The 14,878-nt window shown below is 43.1% G+C and overlaps 3 protein-coding genes across 4 annotated transcripts; 1 reads left to right on the top strand and 2 right to left on the bottom strand.

Annotated features, from left to right (window-relative positions):
- Window positions 1–342: 342 nt before the first annotated feature.
- On the bottom strand, window positions 343–4,789 carry LOC139816761 (RNA-binding protein 45). 2 transcript variants are annotated; one of them, XM_071784490.1, is made up of 6 exons: window positions 4,443–4,789; window positions 4,062–4,176; window positions 3,167–3,963; window positions 2,860–3,089; window positions 2,615–2,756; window positions 343–485 (listed from the first exon to the last, which is right to left on the bottom strand). In XM_071784490.1, the coding sequence occupies exons 1-5, from the start codon at window positions 4,636–4,638 to the stop codon at window positions 2,643–2,645; spliced, it is 1,452 nt and encodes a 483-aa protein (XP_071640591.1). In that variant the 5' UTR covers window positions 4,639–4,789; the 3' UTR covers window positions 343–485; window positions 2,615–2,642. The 2 variants fall into 2 exon arrangements, with proteins under 2 accessions (XP_071640591.1, XP_071640590.1); XM_071784489.1 differs by having other exon boundaries at window positions 343–2,385.
- Window positions 4,790–5,850: 1,061 nt separating this feature from the next.
- On the bottom strand, window positions 5,851–9,773 carry Pgd (phosphogluconate dehydrogenase). The gene is made up of 5 exons (XM_071784491.1): window positions 9,499–9,773; window positions 9,090–9,313; window positions 8,769–9,013; window positions 8,062–8,687; window positions 5,851–7,533 (listed from the first exon to the last, which is right to left on the bottom strand). Exons 1-5 carry the CDS (start codon window positions 9,507–9,509, stop codon window positions 7,191–7,193), a joined length of 1,449 nt encoding a protein of 482 aa, XP_071640592.1. The 5' UTR covers window positions 9,510–9,773; the 3' UTR covers window positions 5,851–7,190.
- Window positions 9,774–9,857: 84 nt separating this feature from the next.
- On the top strand, window positions 9,858–14,601 carry Arl5 (ADP-ribosylation factor-like 5). The gene is made up of 3 exons (XM_071784498.1): window positions 9,858–11,257; window positions 12,015–12,459; window positions 12,555–14,601. The coding sequence occupies exons 1-3, from the start codon at window positions 11,212–11,214 to the stop codon at window positions 12,601–12,603; spliced, it is 540 nt and encodes a 179-aa protein (XP_071640599.1). The 5' UTR covers window positions 9,858–11,211; the 3' UTR covers window positions 12,604–14,601.
- The last annotated feature ends 277 nt before the right edge of the window (window positions 14,602–14,878 follow it).

The raw sequence follows: 14,878 nt of genomic DNA on the forward strand, positions 1-14,878 counted from the left end.
GTGTGTCTGGCCTTACTTTTATCACTGCGCTCCAAACTCGGATGTCTTTTCCGTCCGAAAAATATTCACGGTGCTTTTGGAGGGAGAACGTAGATTAAATATATTTTATTTTAAATATTTTTAATATCTCGCTCGTTTTGATAAATTTTTTTCTAATATTTATGTCTCGAAGTAATATATTTTTTTTATAGAGAAGAGTAAACTGCATCTGAAAATAACGAGGCTTTTGAAAATAGAGAGGCGATAACAAGAGTCCATCGTTACTCCACTTATTTAGACATATATTCAAGACAAATGTTTGTCTTGAAAAATAAATTCACTTACAAATGATACAACGAGTAATTGTACTAAAAATATAATAATTAATATATTATGTAAAACTTTTTTCCCCATATACAATCTCGTAGAAATATTATAATAATCTTACGTCGCTAGAATTATCACAGTCTTCAGGTACAAGTGCTTCGTGGAATCCTCGCGGTATCCTGAAAGCGAGAAGAACAAACGTCAGGTCAGAGAGCATCAGAGTTCTATCAATTAGATAAAATCATACGATATACCATTCGGTAGTAAATAATAAAGAAAAAAAAAATCAAGTGAAAGAGTCGGTGTTTTGGGGTTTATTGCGTATTTCATGTGTATTTGATATATCACCAAAGAAAACAAGTCACAGTTACAGTCCCCTGGGACACCATCCGGTACGGTCAATACAGTGAGAGTCTTCGTGGTACAAAACGCACGATGGTACATGGTCTCGTGATACAAAAATGTGTGTCCATCATAAAACGTTCAATGTTGTGCGTCGATCACTGGGATGTGTGACGAGGTCGTCTGATTTTCGTAACGATGGATATCGGGTATCGGTTTTGCCGGGAAATCGTCTTTTCTTTTCTTTTTCTTTCTTTTACTGTAAGCAAGAAATCTACGCTTCTCTCCTCTGTCGTGCTTTTAAACGAAAAACAGTCTACATGCCAGTACATTTCATTCGTTCCTACATAAACTGCTTCCAAAACAAGATTTACCTCAATATTAATCAGAAATTAACATTGACGTATGATATCGAGTATTAAGTATCTTACATTAGTGTCATATTCTTTTTTTCTTTACAAAAATTTTCTTAGTTGTGTACTAAAACTTGAAAACCACCGTCGAAATTCTCTCGGTAAATTTAATTTTTGTAAATAAATTGTGATCAAAGTATTCTTTTACATTAAAACGCACACGTTGCAGATCAAATTTTTATTAAAATTTAACCCGTAATGTGCGTAAAAGGCGCGATTCACTAAATACCTTATAATTTTATTACAAAGTATTAATAAGTTCAAATATTTTATACAAATATGAGTTAAACGATATGACAAAGTTAGATGGTATAATATATTTGATCAAATAACAATTTTTGATCGTGCCGAACTTTGTTGCCACTGCAATATAGAATAAAATTGTTATTAATGTCTCAATAATATCCTACTTGTTTTGGAATTAATTTTGTCCGCAATAACTTGTAACTTATCGTCGTAAAAGTTATCAATGGCATATAAAGTACAAATTATTTTGCTTCCTCTCTCCACGCAATATAACTATAAAAGAAAGTACAGAAATTTAATCATAAATTAAAGGTCTCTTTGTTAAACCTAAGGTATAGGTTATACCTAAAAGCCTATGCGAACGGGTGGTCAGAGTCGTAATTATCCTCATGGATTTCTCAGTCGTTCGTGTTTTGATTTAAAAAAAAAGATTTAAGAACGTTTTACATTTAAACAGTTATTACTTATTTTTACTTTAAGCGGTTTACCGTTTAAGAAAATGTGTCGTCAATAATCAACATTTCGAAGAAGTGCAAAGCTAGAAATTAAAAGATTAGAGAAGGGTAAAAATATATATTAGCTATATATATATAGATGAAAATCAGTCTGGGAAACAAATTGGTCTGTGCACCTCGTCAATGTATTCACGCTTTGCTTCCTCCGAGCCTTGCAAAGTCCGAAGGAAGGTAGCGTACACTTCCGCATGTCCAGATGTGGAAAGGACGCTTTCTACATGGTGCACAGGTGCACAGCAAATAAAGCACTCAACGATATCGGCCGTTCGCACAGGCCTCTTAAAGTAACAGAAACACGGGTCGTCCGCGCGAGCAACGTATCGTTTGTGAACGGCCATGTAAGAGGATAAAAAGTAACAGTAGTAGTAGAGTAGCAGTTAAAGGTTTCAGTAACGTAGAGAGTTGCAGCTGCGCGAACGTAAGCGAACAGTTAAATATATATAGGTAGGTAGTTGGAGTAGTTTTCCCTGGATGCAGGCCCTTGATGTGGTCAAGTGAGTAGTAGTCTTTAAATTCGTCTCTTTTTGTTGCGTGCGTCCGGCTTGTGTATACCAGTCGTCGGTCTGTGAAGACAAACAGCAAAAATTACATTTTCTCCTGCCGTTTTCCCCCCCCCTGCCCGAGGAGGATGAAGAGGAGGAGGAGGTAGAAACAGAGAAAGAGAAAGAGATAAAGAGAGAGAAAAAGAGTGATAGCGTCAGCAAAACAACGTCTCGGGGTGTACTACAACTATTACAAAGAAACGCCTCTCTTTTCCTTCGCGCCACACTACGCTACTCGTCTACTACTTACGAGATACGCATTTTATATTAAAACACGTTCAATTCTCGTCCTCGTCCATTCGTAACCGTTTCCGTCGGTCCTCGCCAACGTTTCGTTCCTCCGCCTCCAGCACCTTCAGCCGAGAACCACAGATTTCTTGACCGTGCAGAACCTAAGAACGCATTTTAAATTTAGAAATACTTATGTGGCGGGTCTCGAATAGGTACGCATGTCTCGGAATATACACAGATTGTAAAAAAGGAAAGGTGCTATACCTCAATGGCCTCGTTCGCGCTGCTGACGCTGGCGTATTTCGCGTACCCGCAATTCTTGCCGGGTAACATATATACATCTATTAGGTTCCCAAACCTACAAAACGCATCCTTCATAGCGTAGATAGGCGGCACCGGTGGACCGCACACGATGAAACATCTCTTAGCAACTTCAGCATCTATACTCGCCATCGGTTGTACTGGTGGGAGCTTCACGGATATGTGGTCTAAGCCTGAAGTGAAAAATGCAACGGTATTTGACGCACAACGTATTTATTTTGTCAGCGCGCCGAGCGCCGAATTTACTTACTCGGTGCAGTCAGACCTGCCGCTTGAATCAACGACGTGGCTTGAGCAATGGTCTCCGCCAGATGTGCCAGATCCGTTCTCGCGCTAGCGACGCTGCCGGTCGTCGATCCGCCGGGTTTCGACGCGCTTTTCGGCGGAGGGCTCGTTAGATCCGGTTTGACGATCATCCGATGACCAGGCGGATATTCAAAACCGTGAAACTTCTCGCGCGCGTACGCCGCCGCGCTCGGATTGTTGTACACCACTACGGCTTGGCCGCGCGGCATCCTGTATCTCACGTCGGTCTTCAAGTGGCAGTAGTCCATCCCAGGCACTATGTCGAACAGCTTCCACAGCTGGTCCTGATTCAGGGCCGGATGCGCGATCACCTGCAGACGCGTGTAACCGTCCGAATTGGAATAGTTAGTGGCGATCTCCAGGCTGATGCTGCTCTTGCCGAAGTTCGAGGAGCCGTAACTCCCGCTGGAGCCGTCGTACGTGGCACTGGACAGTCCGTTGTTGTACTTGGCTTCGTTGTGATCGGGTTTTGGCTTCTTCGGCTCGGCGAACACCGCCTTGTACTTCCTGTCGCACTCCTCGAACGCCCGTGCCGCGCTGGACACCTTCTTAAACTTGACGTAGCCGAAGCCTTTAGATTCATTCGTGCTGCGATCCTTGACCACAGTGGCGTACTCGATCACGCCGAACTTGGAGAATTCCTGTTGCAGCTCGCCGTCAGTCATTGTTTTCGGTAATACGCAGAATAAGCGTACCCACCTCTCCTCTTCGTTCGTCTCGCGCACGGAACCCTGATCCCGGCTGCGAACGGTCGTTGAAAACAAAATACTGATTAGTGACGGATACATATATTCAAAGCGGATGTGAAAAAGCGAACGGACACGGTGGGGAGGGCTTACTTCGAGGCGATCATCACTTTAATTGGCCTGCCGACGGAGCCCAGCATCTTGCCGTTCATCTCCTCCAGGGCGAACGCCGCCTCTGACGTTTTGGAGAACTTGATGTACGTGACTCCTAGGGGAACAAATGACAACATTGACAACGGCGGGCATTAGCCATTACTCATTAGGCACTTTAGGCAGGGATACGCCGGTATACGCCGGGAACTCCGGGAAGAGAAACAGACGACGCGGGTGGTAATACCTTTCCCGGACGAGAATAAGAGAATAAAGGGACCGCGTATCAAAAGGGAAAGGTTAAGCGCGCAACGTGCCGATCGGAGAGCATATCGGATTTAATCTCTTTATCCACGCGACACGCGACAACGCGCGACAAGTCACCTTTATTCTCGCCCGTGTTGCGATCCTTAACAACCCAGATGTCCTCGATCTTGCCGAACTTCTCGAACGCCTTCCTGAGGTCATCCTCGTCGAGGCTTTTGTGGCAAATGACGAAGAGCCGCGAGTTGGGCGGGTCGTCGTTCTTCGAGCGCAGATCCGTCTGCGGGTAATAATCCCGTTCTCTGTGATCGGCCATTTTACAAACGCGAACGCTACGCCACTACTGCCCGACGCCCGACTCCGACTATCGCTACCGCTACCGCCGTCCGTCGCGGCTCGCAGTCGGCTAACTACGCCAACTGAACTGATGCGAAGAAGATGGTGAGAATGGCGAGATGGTCCGCTGACGGAGGGGTGTCCCTCCCTCCTCCCTCCACCCTCCGCCTCCTTGCCCCGCAAGGCTAGCCGCGCGAGAGACCGCGGTATACTTTTTCAATCAACAACAAATGCGTTTTATTTCATTTTCGCTCATTTGTGAGAAATAATCTAGGTCTATTAAAAGAATCGTTTCATTGTTCAAAGGACCGTACGTAGAAAGGATCGATATGGTTCGTTGTGCGGTGATGACTATATAATGATGATGAGCACTTGAGAGATGTATGTACGAGAGACCACCGTGGAGCTCGACAGAGGATTGAAAAAAAAATCAAATTTCACTTAGCTCTTTGTTCCTTAATTGCAATGACAATCGTTAGAGAAAGCAGGAGACAAACCAGGCATTTTATCAGGCCTTTTTAGCTGAACTTGTTGCACGGTTCATCTTTCCTCTCTTTCCTTTCACGTTGAACAGAAAAAGAAAAGATAAACTGCACAAGAAGTTTTAGCTAAAAAGAATAGGCTTATTGACAGGTCCATTAAAAAGAAACAAGATAAATGTTCTCTTCGAACTGCATGATGTCAGACTATCTACCGTAACGAGACAGATACACCTCGTGATCGTTTGGAAGAGAAAGAGAGAGAGAGGAGAGGAGGAAAGTGCAGCCGGCTTGGACTTGCGTGTTCACGCCTGACATTTAACGTGGCCTGGCGATTTGGAATTTTGTTTGTTTCGCGCGATGTTACCTCGGGGGGGAAAAAAGCCACGCTCTCTAAAGATCAGAGCGAAGGAAGACAATCCGCGAGAGAGCCGACGTTCGATCGCCGATTAGAACGCGTTCGCGTGATGTTGCGAGGCATAAAACGGGACACACGTAACGATTTGCATGATCCTGCATGGAGACTTCTTCCACTTCTCCGCGGAGTTACGCGACGAATATATATTTGAACTATTTCTATCGTCGTCCCTCGTATTTTTGGAATTTAACGAATAAACTCTAATTTTTTACGCTGCCGTGTCACATGTTTACATAATCGAAATACAAATAAAAACTCAAGTATGTAAAACATGAAAAGTAATCATGTATATGTCATATATAAATATAAGTTGTTAATTTTATTTGTATTTCGATATACGTACAATATATAAAGTTGTATCTAAACTCGTTACGCACAGGAAAAACACGTGTGCGACCTTGACGTTAAATAAAAATGTGGCTAATAATATTCTTAAAAAAAAAACGTCATCAAAGGAAGGATCGAGGTCAACCGGCGTTACTGAAAAACAAAAACTCCCGCATTAAAAAAGGATTTTGCATATACTTAGAACGCGAATTAATAATTCATTAAGCCGTGCGTTGAGTTAAAACGGCGTTCGAAGGCGTATATCACGCGAAATAGTATATCGTGCAACAACGACGAATTTCCCCGTCATTCGAAATCGCGTTACGGCAGAGAGCGCGTGAAAAATCGGGTTGCGCAAAACTGCATCCCGAGCCGGCTTGCGTTTCGCAAGCCGGCGGGGAAAACGTCGGCGAGCGATTGAAAGTGTCATGCTCCAATATTTTTCGCGTGCGCGCGCGTTACTCTCCGGAGGAAGAGAAATGCGGTAATGACGAGCTCGCGGCATAATCGGCGTTTCACTAGCTCGACCCCCCGCTCACGATTTCCCATCTCCGTTATTGCCGCGATCCTCGATAGAGCGAGAAGATGCGCGGCAGTTCCGCCTTTTATATCGCCTGAATGGCAAGAGGGACAGAGTCCACGAGCGCTGTTTTTGCGATTCGATGATGCATAATTTCACCGAGTCGTAACGAATCGCCTACTCGTCGACGACTACAACCAGGCAACGTCTCTTGGGGGGGATTACGTAACTTCTCCCTACTTCTCCAAATCGTTGTTTCCTAAAATACACGTGTAACCTGCGTGGAACGTGATGCTTCGCGTACGAGAGTACGTAATCTCCACGAAATAAACGTCGCAATTGACGACATCAAAGTATTCTACGGGAAATCTCTAAAAAAAAAAAAGATATCTTATTATTTACTCTCATTCATATATATTCCTTTCAGATAAACTTCCATATATATATTACATCATCGTTAATTAACATCTATAAAAATATATTATACCCTTTTTTTATCACAGGCTTCTTCAATCTTTTCTAGTTTTACAGATATTTACGAAAATATATTTGTCAAGAAAAAGAAGATAGAAATATATCTGAAAAGAGAGAATACAAAATTTGACAATATTTTGTCTTCTTTTAACTGTAGGATCACCATCATGTCGACTCGTTTCTTCGTCATGTCATAGCTACGTATTACGCATGTTTAGATTATTGAAATTCATAATTAATTACGTATTTGTCGCATTTTTGGGGTGTTCTTTTGTACATTGCCAGCCGTTATGTTATCGCGATATTGTGCGAATCTACGCGTCGTACGTAGAAGCGGATACTTTCCCGCCGTGTCCGGTCCAATTCGTGTGAACGAACTTCCCTTCCTGACCGAGCAGTTCGTACGTATGAGCGCCGAAGTAGTCTCGTTGAGCCTGTAGCAGATTCGCCGGTAATCGAGCGGTTCTGAATCCGTCGTAGAAGGCCAAAGCCGTCGATAGAGCAGGAGTCGGTATACCCATCGTCACGGCGGCGCTTACCACCACTCTGGCACTCCGGTGACACACGTCCATAGCCTTGGCGAAGAAGTCGTCCAGCAATAAGTTGGATAATTTCGGATTCTTGTCGTACGCCGATTTTATATTTCCCAGGAATGCGCTGCAAGGAAATTACACAAATTCTTAAATACGCTGATAACATGCGTGTTTAAAGGACATCCTTCAGATGCTTTTACACGCGTATTGTTTGCGACGTTTCTTGGACTTATATTTCCATGTATTTTTCTCGTAATTTTACATTTAATAATAATAAACTATTGACGACAGTATAATCATAATTCTTTTTTTTCTATGTGGGGTATGATGTATGGCTTTAATTGTAGGAGCAATTGACAACCTCGGTCCTCATTTTACGTATACCTCGGTTGTTTTATACAAGGTGAATGGTAACTCATTTAATCAGCGTTTGAAAAAAAAAACGAGAGTTATCTTGTGAGTTTCCGTGAGACTAGATACGAAATGCCCTTAAGAAACATTCTATAGCCTTGACACTTATATTTCTTTGCCACAGGCTTTAAAAGGAAATGTAGGTCGCATAAAAAGGATTGAGGTGACATTGACGTAACTAGATGAATTTAAAAGCCTCTTGATGAATATAAACCTCTCTCATAAACTTTCCGGCTGTTACCTTCTTATGATACATCCACCTCGCCACATCAACGCTATTCCACCGTAATTCAAATTCCAATTGTGCATCTTGGCGGCTTCTCTTAACAGCATGAAGCCTTGCGCGTACGAGATAATTTTCGCGGCGTACAGAGCCTTTCTCAAGTGTTCGAGAAACTGTTTTTTGTCGCCCTGGTACACCGGGTCCGGGCCCGACAGCACCGCGCTCGCCTCCACGCGTTCGTCCTTCAGCGCGGACAGGCATCTGGAGAAGACCGACTCGCCGATCAGCGTGACCGGCACGCCGTAATCCAGCGCGGCGATCGCCGTCCACTTGCCGGTACCCTTCTGGCCGGCGGTGTCTCTGATTCGCTCGAGCAAGTAACCCTTCTCGTCCTTGTACTTGAGAATATCTCGCGTGATTTCGATCAGGAACGAATCCAGCTCGCTCCTATTCCACTCGTCGAACACCGTGCTCATCTCCTCCTGGGTGAGCTGCAGGCCGCTACGCATCAAGTGATAAGCCTCGCAGATGATCTGCATGTCGCCGTATTCGATGCCGTTGTGCACCATCTTGACGAAATGTCCCGCGCCGGTCTCGCCTACCCAGTCGCAGCACGGCTCTCCGTCAACTTTCGCACATATCGACTGAAAGATAACGCAATGTTGCAGCAGACCGGGATATCTCGTTAATTCTCGTTAAATAATGATAGGTTAGGATTGCTGTACCTGAAAGATAGATTTGATGTGTGGCCACGCTTCGGGATTGCCGCCGGGCATCAAGGACGGCCCGTACCTGGCGCCTTCCTCTCCTCCGCTGACTCCGCTGCCAACAAAGAGAATTCCTTTCCGCTCTAGATCCTTGGTACGTCTCTCGGTATCTTGATACTCCGAGTTGCCACCGTCGATGATAATGTCCCCGGGAGAGAGAAGGAGCTCTAATTGCCCGATAAAGGCATCTACGGCTGCGCCAGCTATTATCAGAGCAAATTGTATCGTTACGATCACAGTTGTAGACGCTTTAATTGCGACAACAAGGAAACAGCTTACCTTTAACCAACAACATCACCCTCTTTGGGCTCTTCAATGTGCTGACCATCTCCTGCAAGCTGTAAGCGCCGATAACCTTCGTGCCCTTGGCTTCATTCTCGAGGAAGGACTTGACTTTGTCTACTGTACGGTTATACGCGCACACGACAAAACCATGATCGTTCATGTTCAGAATTAGATTCTGTCCCATGACCGCTAATCCAATGAGGGCGATATCTGCCACCCTGGAAGACAGAGAGAATTCGTGCAAGATCTAGCGAAAAACAAAATCCCATCTTCTTCTCCTTACATCTGCATACCCTATCTAATATACTTCATTCACGAAATGACAGATTATGTACGGTTTTTACTGGCCTTCTGCTATTCTGAGTGAACTTAATTAATGTGAATGTAAAAGAAAAATACTCACGGGGTGCTCATATTTGCGGACGGTTTACAGGCACGATCGACGATGAAAAATATCTAGCTGAATGAGACTCCACGTAAGACTTGTCAGAACGAACACCGCAAGAGCAACAAGTGGTCGAACTTTTCGGGTCGTCAAAAGGACGTGTGTAGCTTGAGCCGCTCGAGCGATGTGCTTGTGCTTCGCAGCGTCAGCCGACGCGTTACGAGCCAATCGCGTGGCGCGGTCACGTCGTCCATGCCTGAACAATTCATGATAACGATGATACAGCGATTAACACGCACGCCGGCCCGGCCGCGACACGGACTTATCTAATCATTCTAATATGATGTGGTCTCGTAGTCGCGCGCCGAATCTCCTCGGTAACATTTCTTTAAAGGCAATGGGCATAAATGTTTCTAATGGTCGAAATAATGGCATAATTTCCTCTCAGAATGTTGAAAAAAATTATCCTCCATAATAATCTTGCCGGCTTCTCGAATTTCTTGCGTACATTCTTCTGGAAGTTCCGAAAACAGCTGACGAAGCGACATTCCTCCTTTGGAAAACAACGTTCTCGAGAGGCGAGAGCGAGAAGGTTGCAATAAGAAATCATCAGAGATCATGTTCTTTTATTGTAATCAGAAGTACCGGACTTTTACTTGAAGTCTAGAAGTGGCGAGAATCGGGATTTTATCCCTCAAAATTTCAGCACTTGAAGTGAAATAAGTATACATAATATTAGACATTAAATAGAAAAAGTGAAAAGATAAGAAACGAATGCATATGTACAAAAAAAAAACAAGCCTAATATAATTCGATAAAGTCGGATAAGTCCACGAATGAATTGAAATAAGTGCGCGAACTCAAATGACAAACTTCAGGGTGAAGACGACCCCGACTCCGATTAACTGAATTGGAGTTTGAACGGCAAACTTCAGAGTGAAGATTACCCTGACTAAATTCCGATTAACTAAATTGCAGCTTAATCGGGGTCGTCCTCTCAGTTTGATTCAACCGGCAGGTTCCCAGGTGTCCAGGTGTCCAATAACAAGAAATTCATATTTCTACATTGGTAAAATATGGTAAAATACCACAAATACGGCTCGATAAGGTTAATCATTCGATTTCAGTCGATTAACTTAATCGGAATTTAGTCAAGAGAATCTTACGTCGATCGCAACGCCGCGCCGTGCAGCGGCAAAAGGGCCAAACTGAACTGTAGATGGCGGCCGAGCGCCGTCTAGCGTCGCCTCGCGCAACTAATCGTTATTCGTTCCTGAACGCGGCCGAATGTTACCGAGAATTGCCGAGCGCGGCAGCGCCTCGCTCGGGGCGTGCGGACAGTGCGGACACTCGTAGATCAGAAATGCCAGAGCAGATTAGCAGAGATGCAACATGTCGCGTTTCGCTCGATCGAGCTAGACAGGTTGTCGAGGTTGTTCGCGTACCCCGTCGATTTCTCGTCCGTTTTCCGCGCGTCGCAGCTCCGGCCGCGAGAGCGATCGTACTCGCGTTTCGTCAGCGTTCGTACCAACGTCTCGGCGCGATTACGATGTCGATTCGCGAGCCGACGTCGCGCGTAAACGATATCCCATCGTCGCGGAAGCGAACATAACCTCCGAGAGAGACAATGAACCGCCCTGTTCCCGAGACATTCTCTTAATTGTCGGGGCGACGGCGAGCTTGTGGCGTCGAACGGATATATTCGATTGGTCCCCGGGCTGATCAGTCAACATGGGACTGCTGTTCGCGAAGCTGTGGAGCTTCTTCGGCAACGAAGGTGAATACCGTGATATGGTCTATGATTCATCGTTTCGTCTTTTTTATGCGCGTCCACCGTATATGTTTGTGATAACACGTGTGAGACGATCGTCAGCCGTTCATAAATCATTCGCGATCTTTGCGATCTGCCAACTCCATCAAGAGGGTCAGTCACGGATGTTGGGGGACTCGTCGCGCGATCGAAAAATATTCTGGGCCTACAATAAAACGCTCGCGAAATTTACTCGAGTGTTATTTGACTTTTCGCCAGTCGCCAATTTCGCCGAGAGTCCGATGTAGAGCTGCACGACTTGATGAATCGGATGACATGCCCGTTGGAAATTCTACGCGAATGTGTACAATTGGCCTACTTTCTCTAATCTGTTAACATATGCTACCAAATCACATTCTCTTTGATGTTGAGAACTTGGCCTCTGAATTTAAATTCTCGCGTGGAAATTTATACTCCGGTTTAATTCACTTTCACCGAATATCCTTCATATCTTGAAGAGTGAAAATTCAAATTGGAATTTTAATTTGGATTATTTTTTGCAGAAATGCATACAAGAATTTCTTCTACAAAAATGTATATCTTCTGTTAAAAAATCTCATGTTACAAAATTTTTGCTACAACATTTATCAGAACATTATTATATAAGCTATTGATCTATAATTATACCTCTCTACAAATGTAATTTTATGGTACTAGTCGTAGACCTTCGAGAAGTATCTCAGTCGTAATGATTATTACTTAAATAAAAGTGTGTTGCTTTCAGAGCATAAAATAGTCATGGTCGGTCTGGACAATGCCGGAAAGACAACGATATTGTATCAATTCCTGATGAACGAGGTTGTCCATACATCTCCGACCATCGGGTCCAATGTAGAAGAAGTTGTGTGGAAGAATATTCATTTTATCATGTGGGATCTGGGCGGTCAGCAGAGTCTGAGAGCTGCATGGTCCACTTACTACACGAACACGGAGTTTATCATCATGGTCATAGACAGCACTGATCGGGAGAGGCTCGGCATGATTAGGGAAGAGCTCTATTCGATGCTGAACCACGAGGAATTAAGCAAGGCCAACGTTTTGGTCTACGCCAACAAGCAAGACTTGAAGGGCAGCATGACCGCGGCTGAGATTTCAAGGCAGTTGGATCTAACATCCATCAAAAAACACCAGTGGCATATACAGAGCTGTTGCGCCCTGACAGGAGAGGGGTAAGAGCATTAGCGATCTGTGCGGTCGTGTACTTTTTTTTTTCGTATAAAGAGGAATAAAATTTAAATCAAATGACACTAAAAAAACGTTTCAGGCTGTACCAGGGGCTGGAGTGGATCGTCGGACGTTTAAAAAAGACATGACGTACATTATGAGAGTCGTTTATAAGTCTAACGAAATATCCAGAATGTAAAATATGTTATTGAGCTAAATTAGTTCTGGTTACACACTTTGACGGTTATACGAAAGAAGAGAGCAGCGCGGACAGTCGCATTTCGTTAGTCATTATTTAAATCTCCTGGTATGACCCTCAAAGTGTATCCCGATCACCTCATTGCAGCGAACACTTAAAAAGAACGGTGGGCGGGTAAATTTGTTCTTTAGTTAATAATTACGTTGGCTGCTTATGCGATAAGAAGTTTGGAATTACTGTTCGTGACGTAACAAACTCGTTTACAATGATCAATACAGAGATAAGAACGATGATAAGTGGAAATGTACAAAGCGAGATATTAAGCGTGTACTAAAAGAAAAGATAATCATTTTTTGCGTCCATATACAAAATGTACACTTGGTTAAGCATCATAGTTAAATGGCCACTAAACATAGCGACAAATATAAAATTTAATCTATTAAAAAAGAGGAATGTTATCGATTGCTTATGCAAATTATGTTGTCATTTGTATGGTAAAAGTGCGAGATGTCTCATCCCGTCCACCTACAGTAAAATTCTGCAGTAAAAATAGACGAGGGAGGCAACTCGTTATTTGTACTCGGTTGACATGTAAGAGCGCAACGGAAGTGCACCTGTGTACATAGTTTTTTATACGTCTCGTTAAGAGAGCGAGCTCTGTAAAAAAAGGGAAGAAACAATGCCGAACTAGAGAAAGCAGATTTTACGACATTTCCGTATGTAAGGGCCGAGCAGGTTCATAGAACTGACCCGATTGAAGAAAACTTCTCAAAGCAGAATATGAACTGCTCTGTGATATGTGAATTCAATTCTGAGAGACAGTTGTTTGCTAAATAAATCACGTAACAAATACGATTTACGTAACGCGCGAAGAAAAAAAAACAACGAAGGATTAGTAGATAGGCTGATAATGATATCCTTCAGCATGTGACATGTAATATCGCGACAGGTGAATGGGAGCTTTGAATCAAAAACTCACTTATTGTCTCACTAATTCGTTTAACGATCTCAGTCTGTCCCGTTTTATTTTTCTTGGCAGTAAAGAAGCTTATAAGTTTAATCGATATAATTCATTGCTATAGCTGTTCTAAGTGATGTTATTATCTAAGGCGCGAATTTTTAGTTGTTTAAGGAAACGTATCTTCCGGTTCCATTCACCTACGGTTACCGCCAGGATGATGGATGTACGGACGAAAGTCTGACACAAAGAAATTACCTTGTCTCCAACTCTGACAGCTGTCTCGTCTTTGTTTTATTTAAATTGTTAATGTAACGTCTATCTTTTATGTAGCGTTAAATACTCCAATAGGTAATGATATTAATTATCGTAGCTTTAAAGAAAAAAAAACAAATGTGCTAAAGAATTAATGGGTACACGCAAAGATTATTGTACAGGCGTTGTTAACATCATCGCGCGGAGGGATATAAATGCCGTCTAATGCCAGAGTGAGATCCTAACACTTAAAAGTTAATACTAGCTTTCTCATATTGAGAAACGGATTCTTAAATGTTGATGATACATAAGGGTTGTATCTCCCATGTACATTGCTCCTCGAAATTCTAAGAGGGATATTCTGCCGAATCTACGCTCGTCAAATTTATCCACGAACGTGTCCGTCTCTTCTATTTCATTGTAATTGTGTAAAAAATAAACTTTTGGAATGCGTGCGTGCGTGCGTGTGTGTAAAGTACAAGACAGGTTGTTTAACGGATGTCGATGTTGGCGGAACGAGCACGCGCGTAAAAACGTAATTCGTGCTGGTTTTGTAGACGGCCCGACCTGTCGAATCTAACGAAATAACGATTATGAAAATCGATCAATTCCGATTTATTGGTCTTTATCTAATATAATTGTATAATATAAGCCAGGGAGTCCTGTACGAACTTTATGAATAACAAAGGCTAAAAGTATGGGCTGTCAAATAAATCAGTTTCTATCAATAAGAAACATACGGATCTGCTCCATTTTTTTCCTACGACGATAATCCCATCCTATTTCCTAATTCTCCTAATTTATGCTTACAAGTTTTTATTGTCTTTAGATTAAGCATATTTCGTTCGGTATTAAAATTTATAATACCTTGTTGAATATCGCTCCAAAGTCTCGTTAAATTTTACCCAAAGTTTTTTTCGGTAGAGTTGGAATATTCGGCGATAGAAATCGCAGATTTTCAGAATTACAGAATCAACTGAGCGATACATTTACGATGTAAATCTCAAGTCTC

Source organism: Temnothorax longispinosus, chromosome 7 (assembly GCF_030848805.1).
Source record: "Temnothorax longispinosus isolate EJ_2023e chromosome 7, Tlon_JGU_v1, whole genome shotgun sequence".
Taxonomy (NCBI): domain Eukaryota; kingdom Metazoa; phylum Arthropoda; class Insecta; order Hymenoptera; family Formicidae; genus Temnothorax; species Temnothorax longispinosus.

Coding starts and splice junctions, on each gene's coding strand:
- LOC139816761 (XM_071784490.1), bottom strand. CDS start 4,638: ATGGCCGATCACAGAGAACGGGATTATTACCCGCAGACGGATCTGCGC. Junction 3,964..4,061: donor AAAGTGATGATCGCCTCGAA/GTAAGCCCTCCC, acceptor GACCGTTCGCAG/CCGGGATCAGGGTTCCGTGC. Junction 3,090..3,166: donor GGCAGGTCTGACTGCACCGA/GTAAGTAAATTC, acceptor TTTTCACTTCAG/GCTTAGACCACATATCCGTG.
- Pgd (XM_071784491.1), bottom strand. Junction 8,688..8,768: donor ACATCAAATCTATCTTTCAG/GTACAGCAATCC, acceptor GTTATCTTTCAG/TCGATATGTGCGAAAGTTGA. Junction 7,534..8,061: donor GGTGGATGTATCATAAGAAG/GTAACAGCCGGA, acceptor ATTTCCTTGCAG/CGCATTCCTGGGAAATATAA.
- Arl5 (XM_071784498.1), top strand. CDS start 11,212: ATGGGACTGCTGTTCGCGAAGCTGTGGAGCTTCTTCGGCAACGAAG. Junction 11,258..12,014: donor GAGCTTCTTCGGCAACGAAG/GTGAATACCGTG, acceptor TGTTGCTTTCAG/AGCATAAAATAGTCATGGTC. Junction 12,460..12,554: donor TGCGCCCTGACAGGAGAGGG/GTAAGAGCATTA, acceptor AAAACGTTTCAG/GCTGTACCAGGGGCTGGAGT.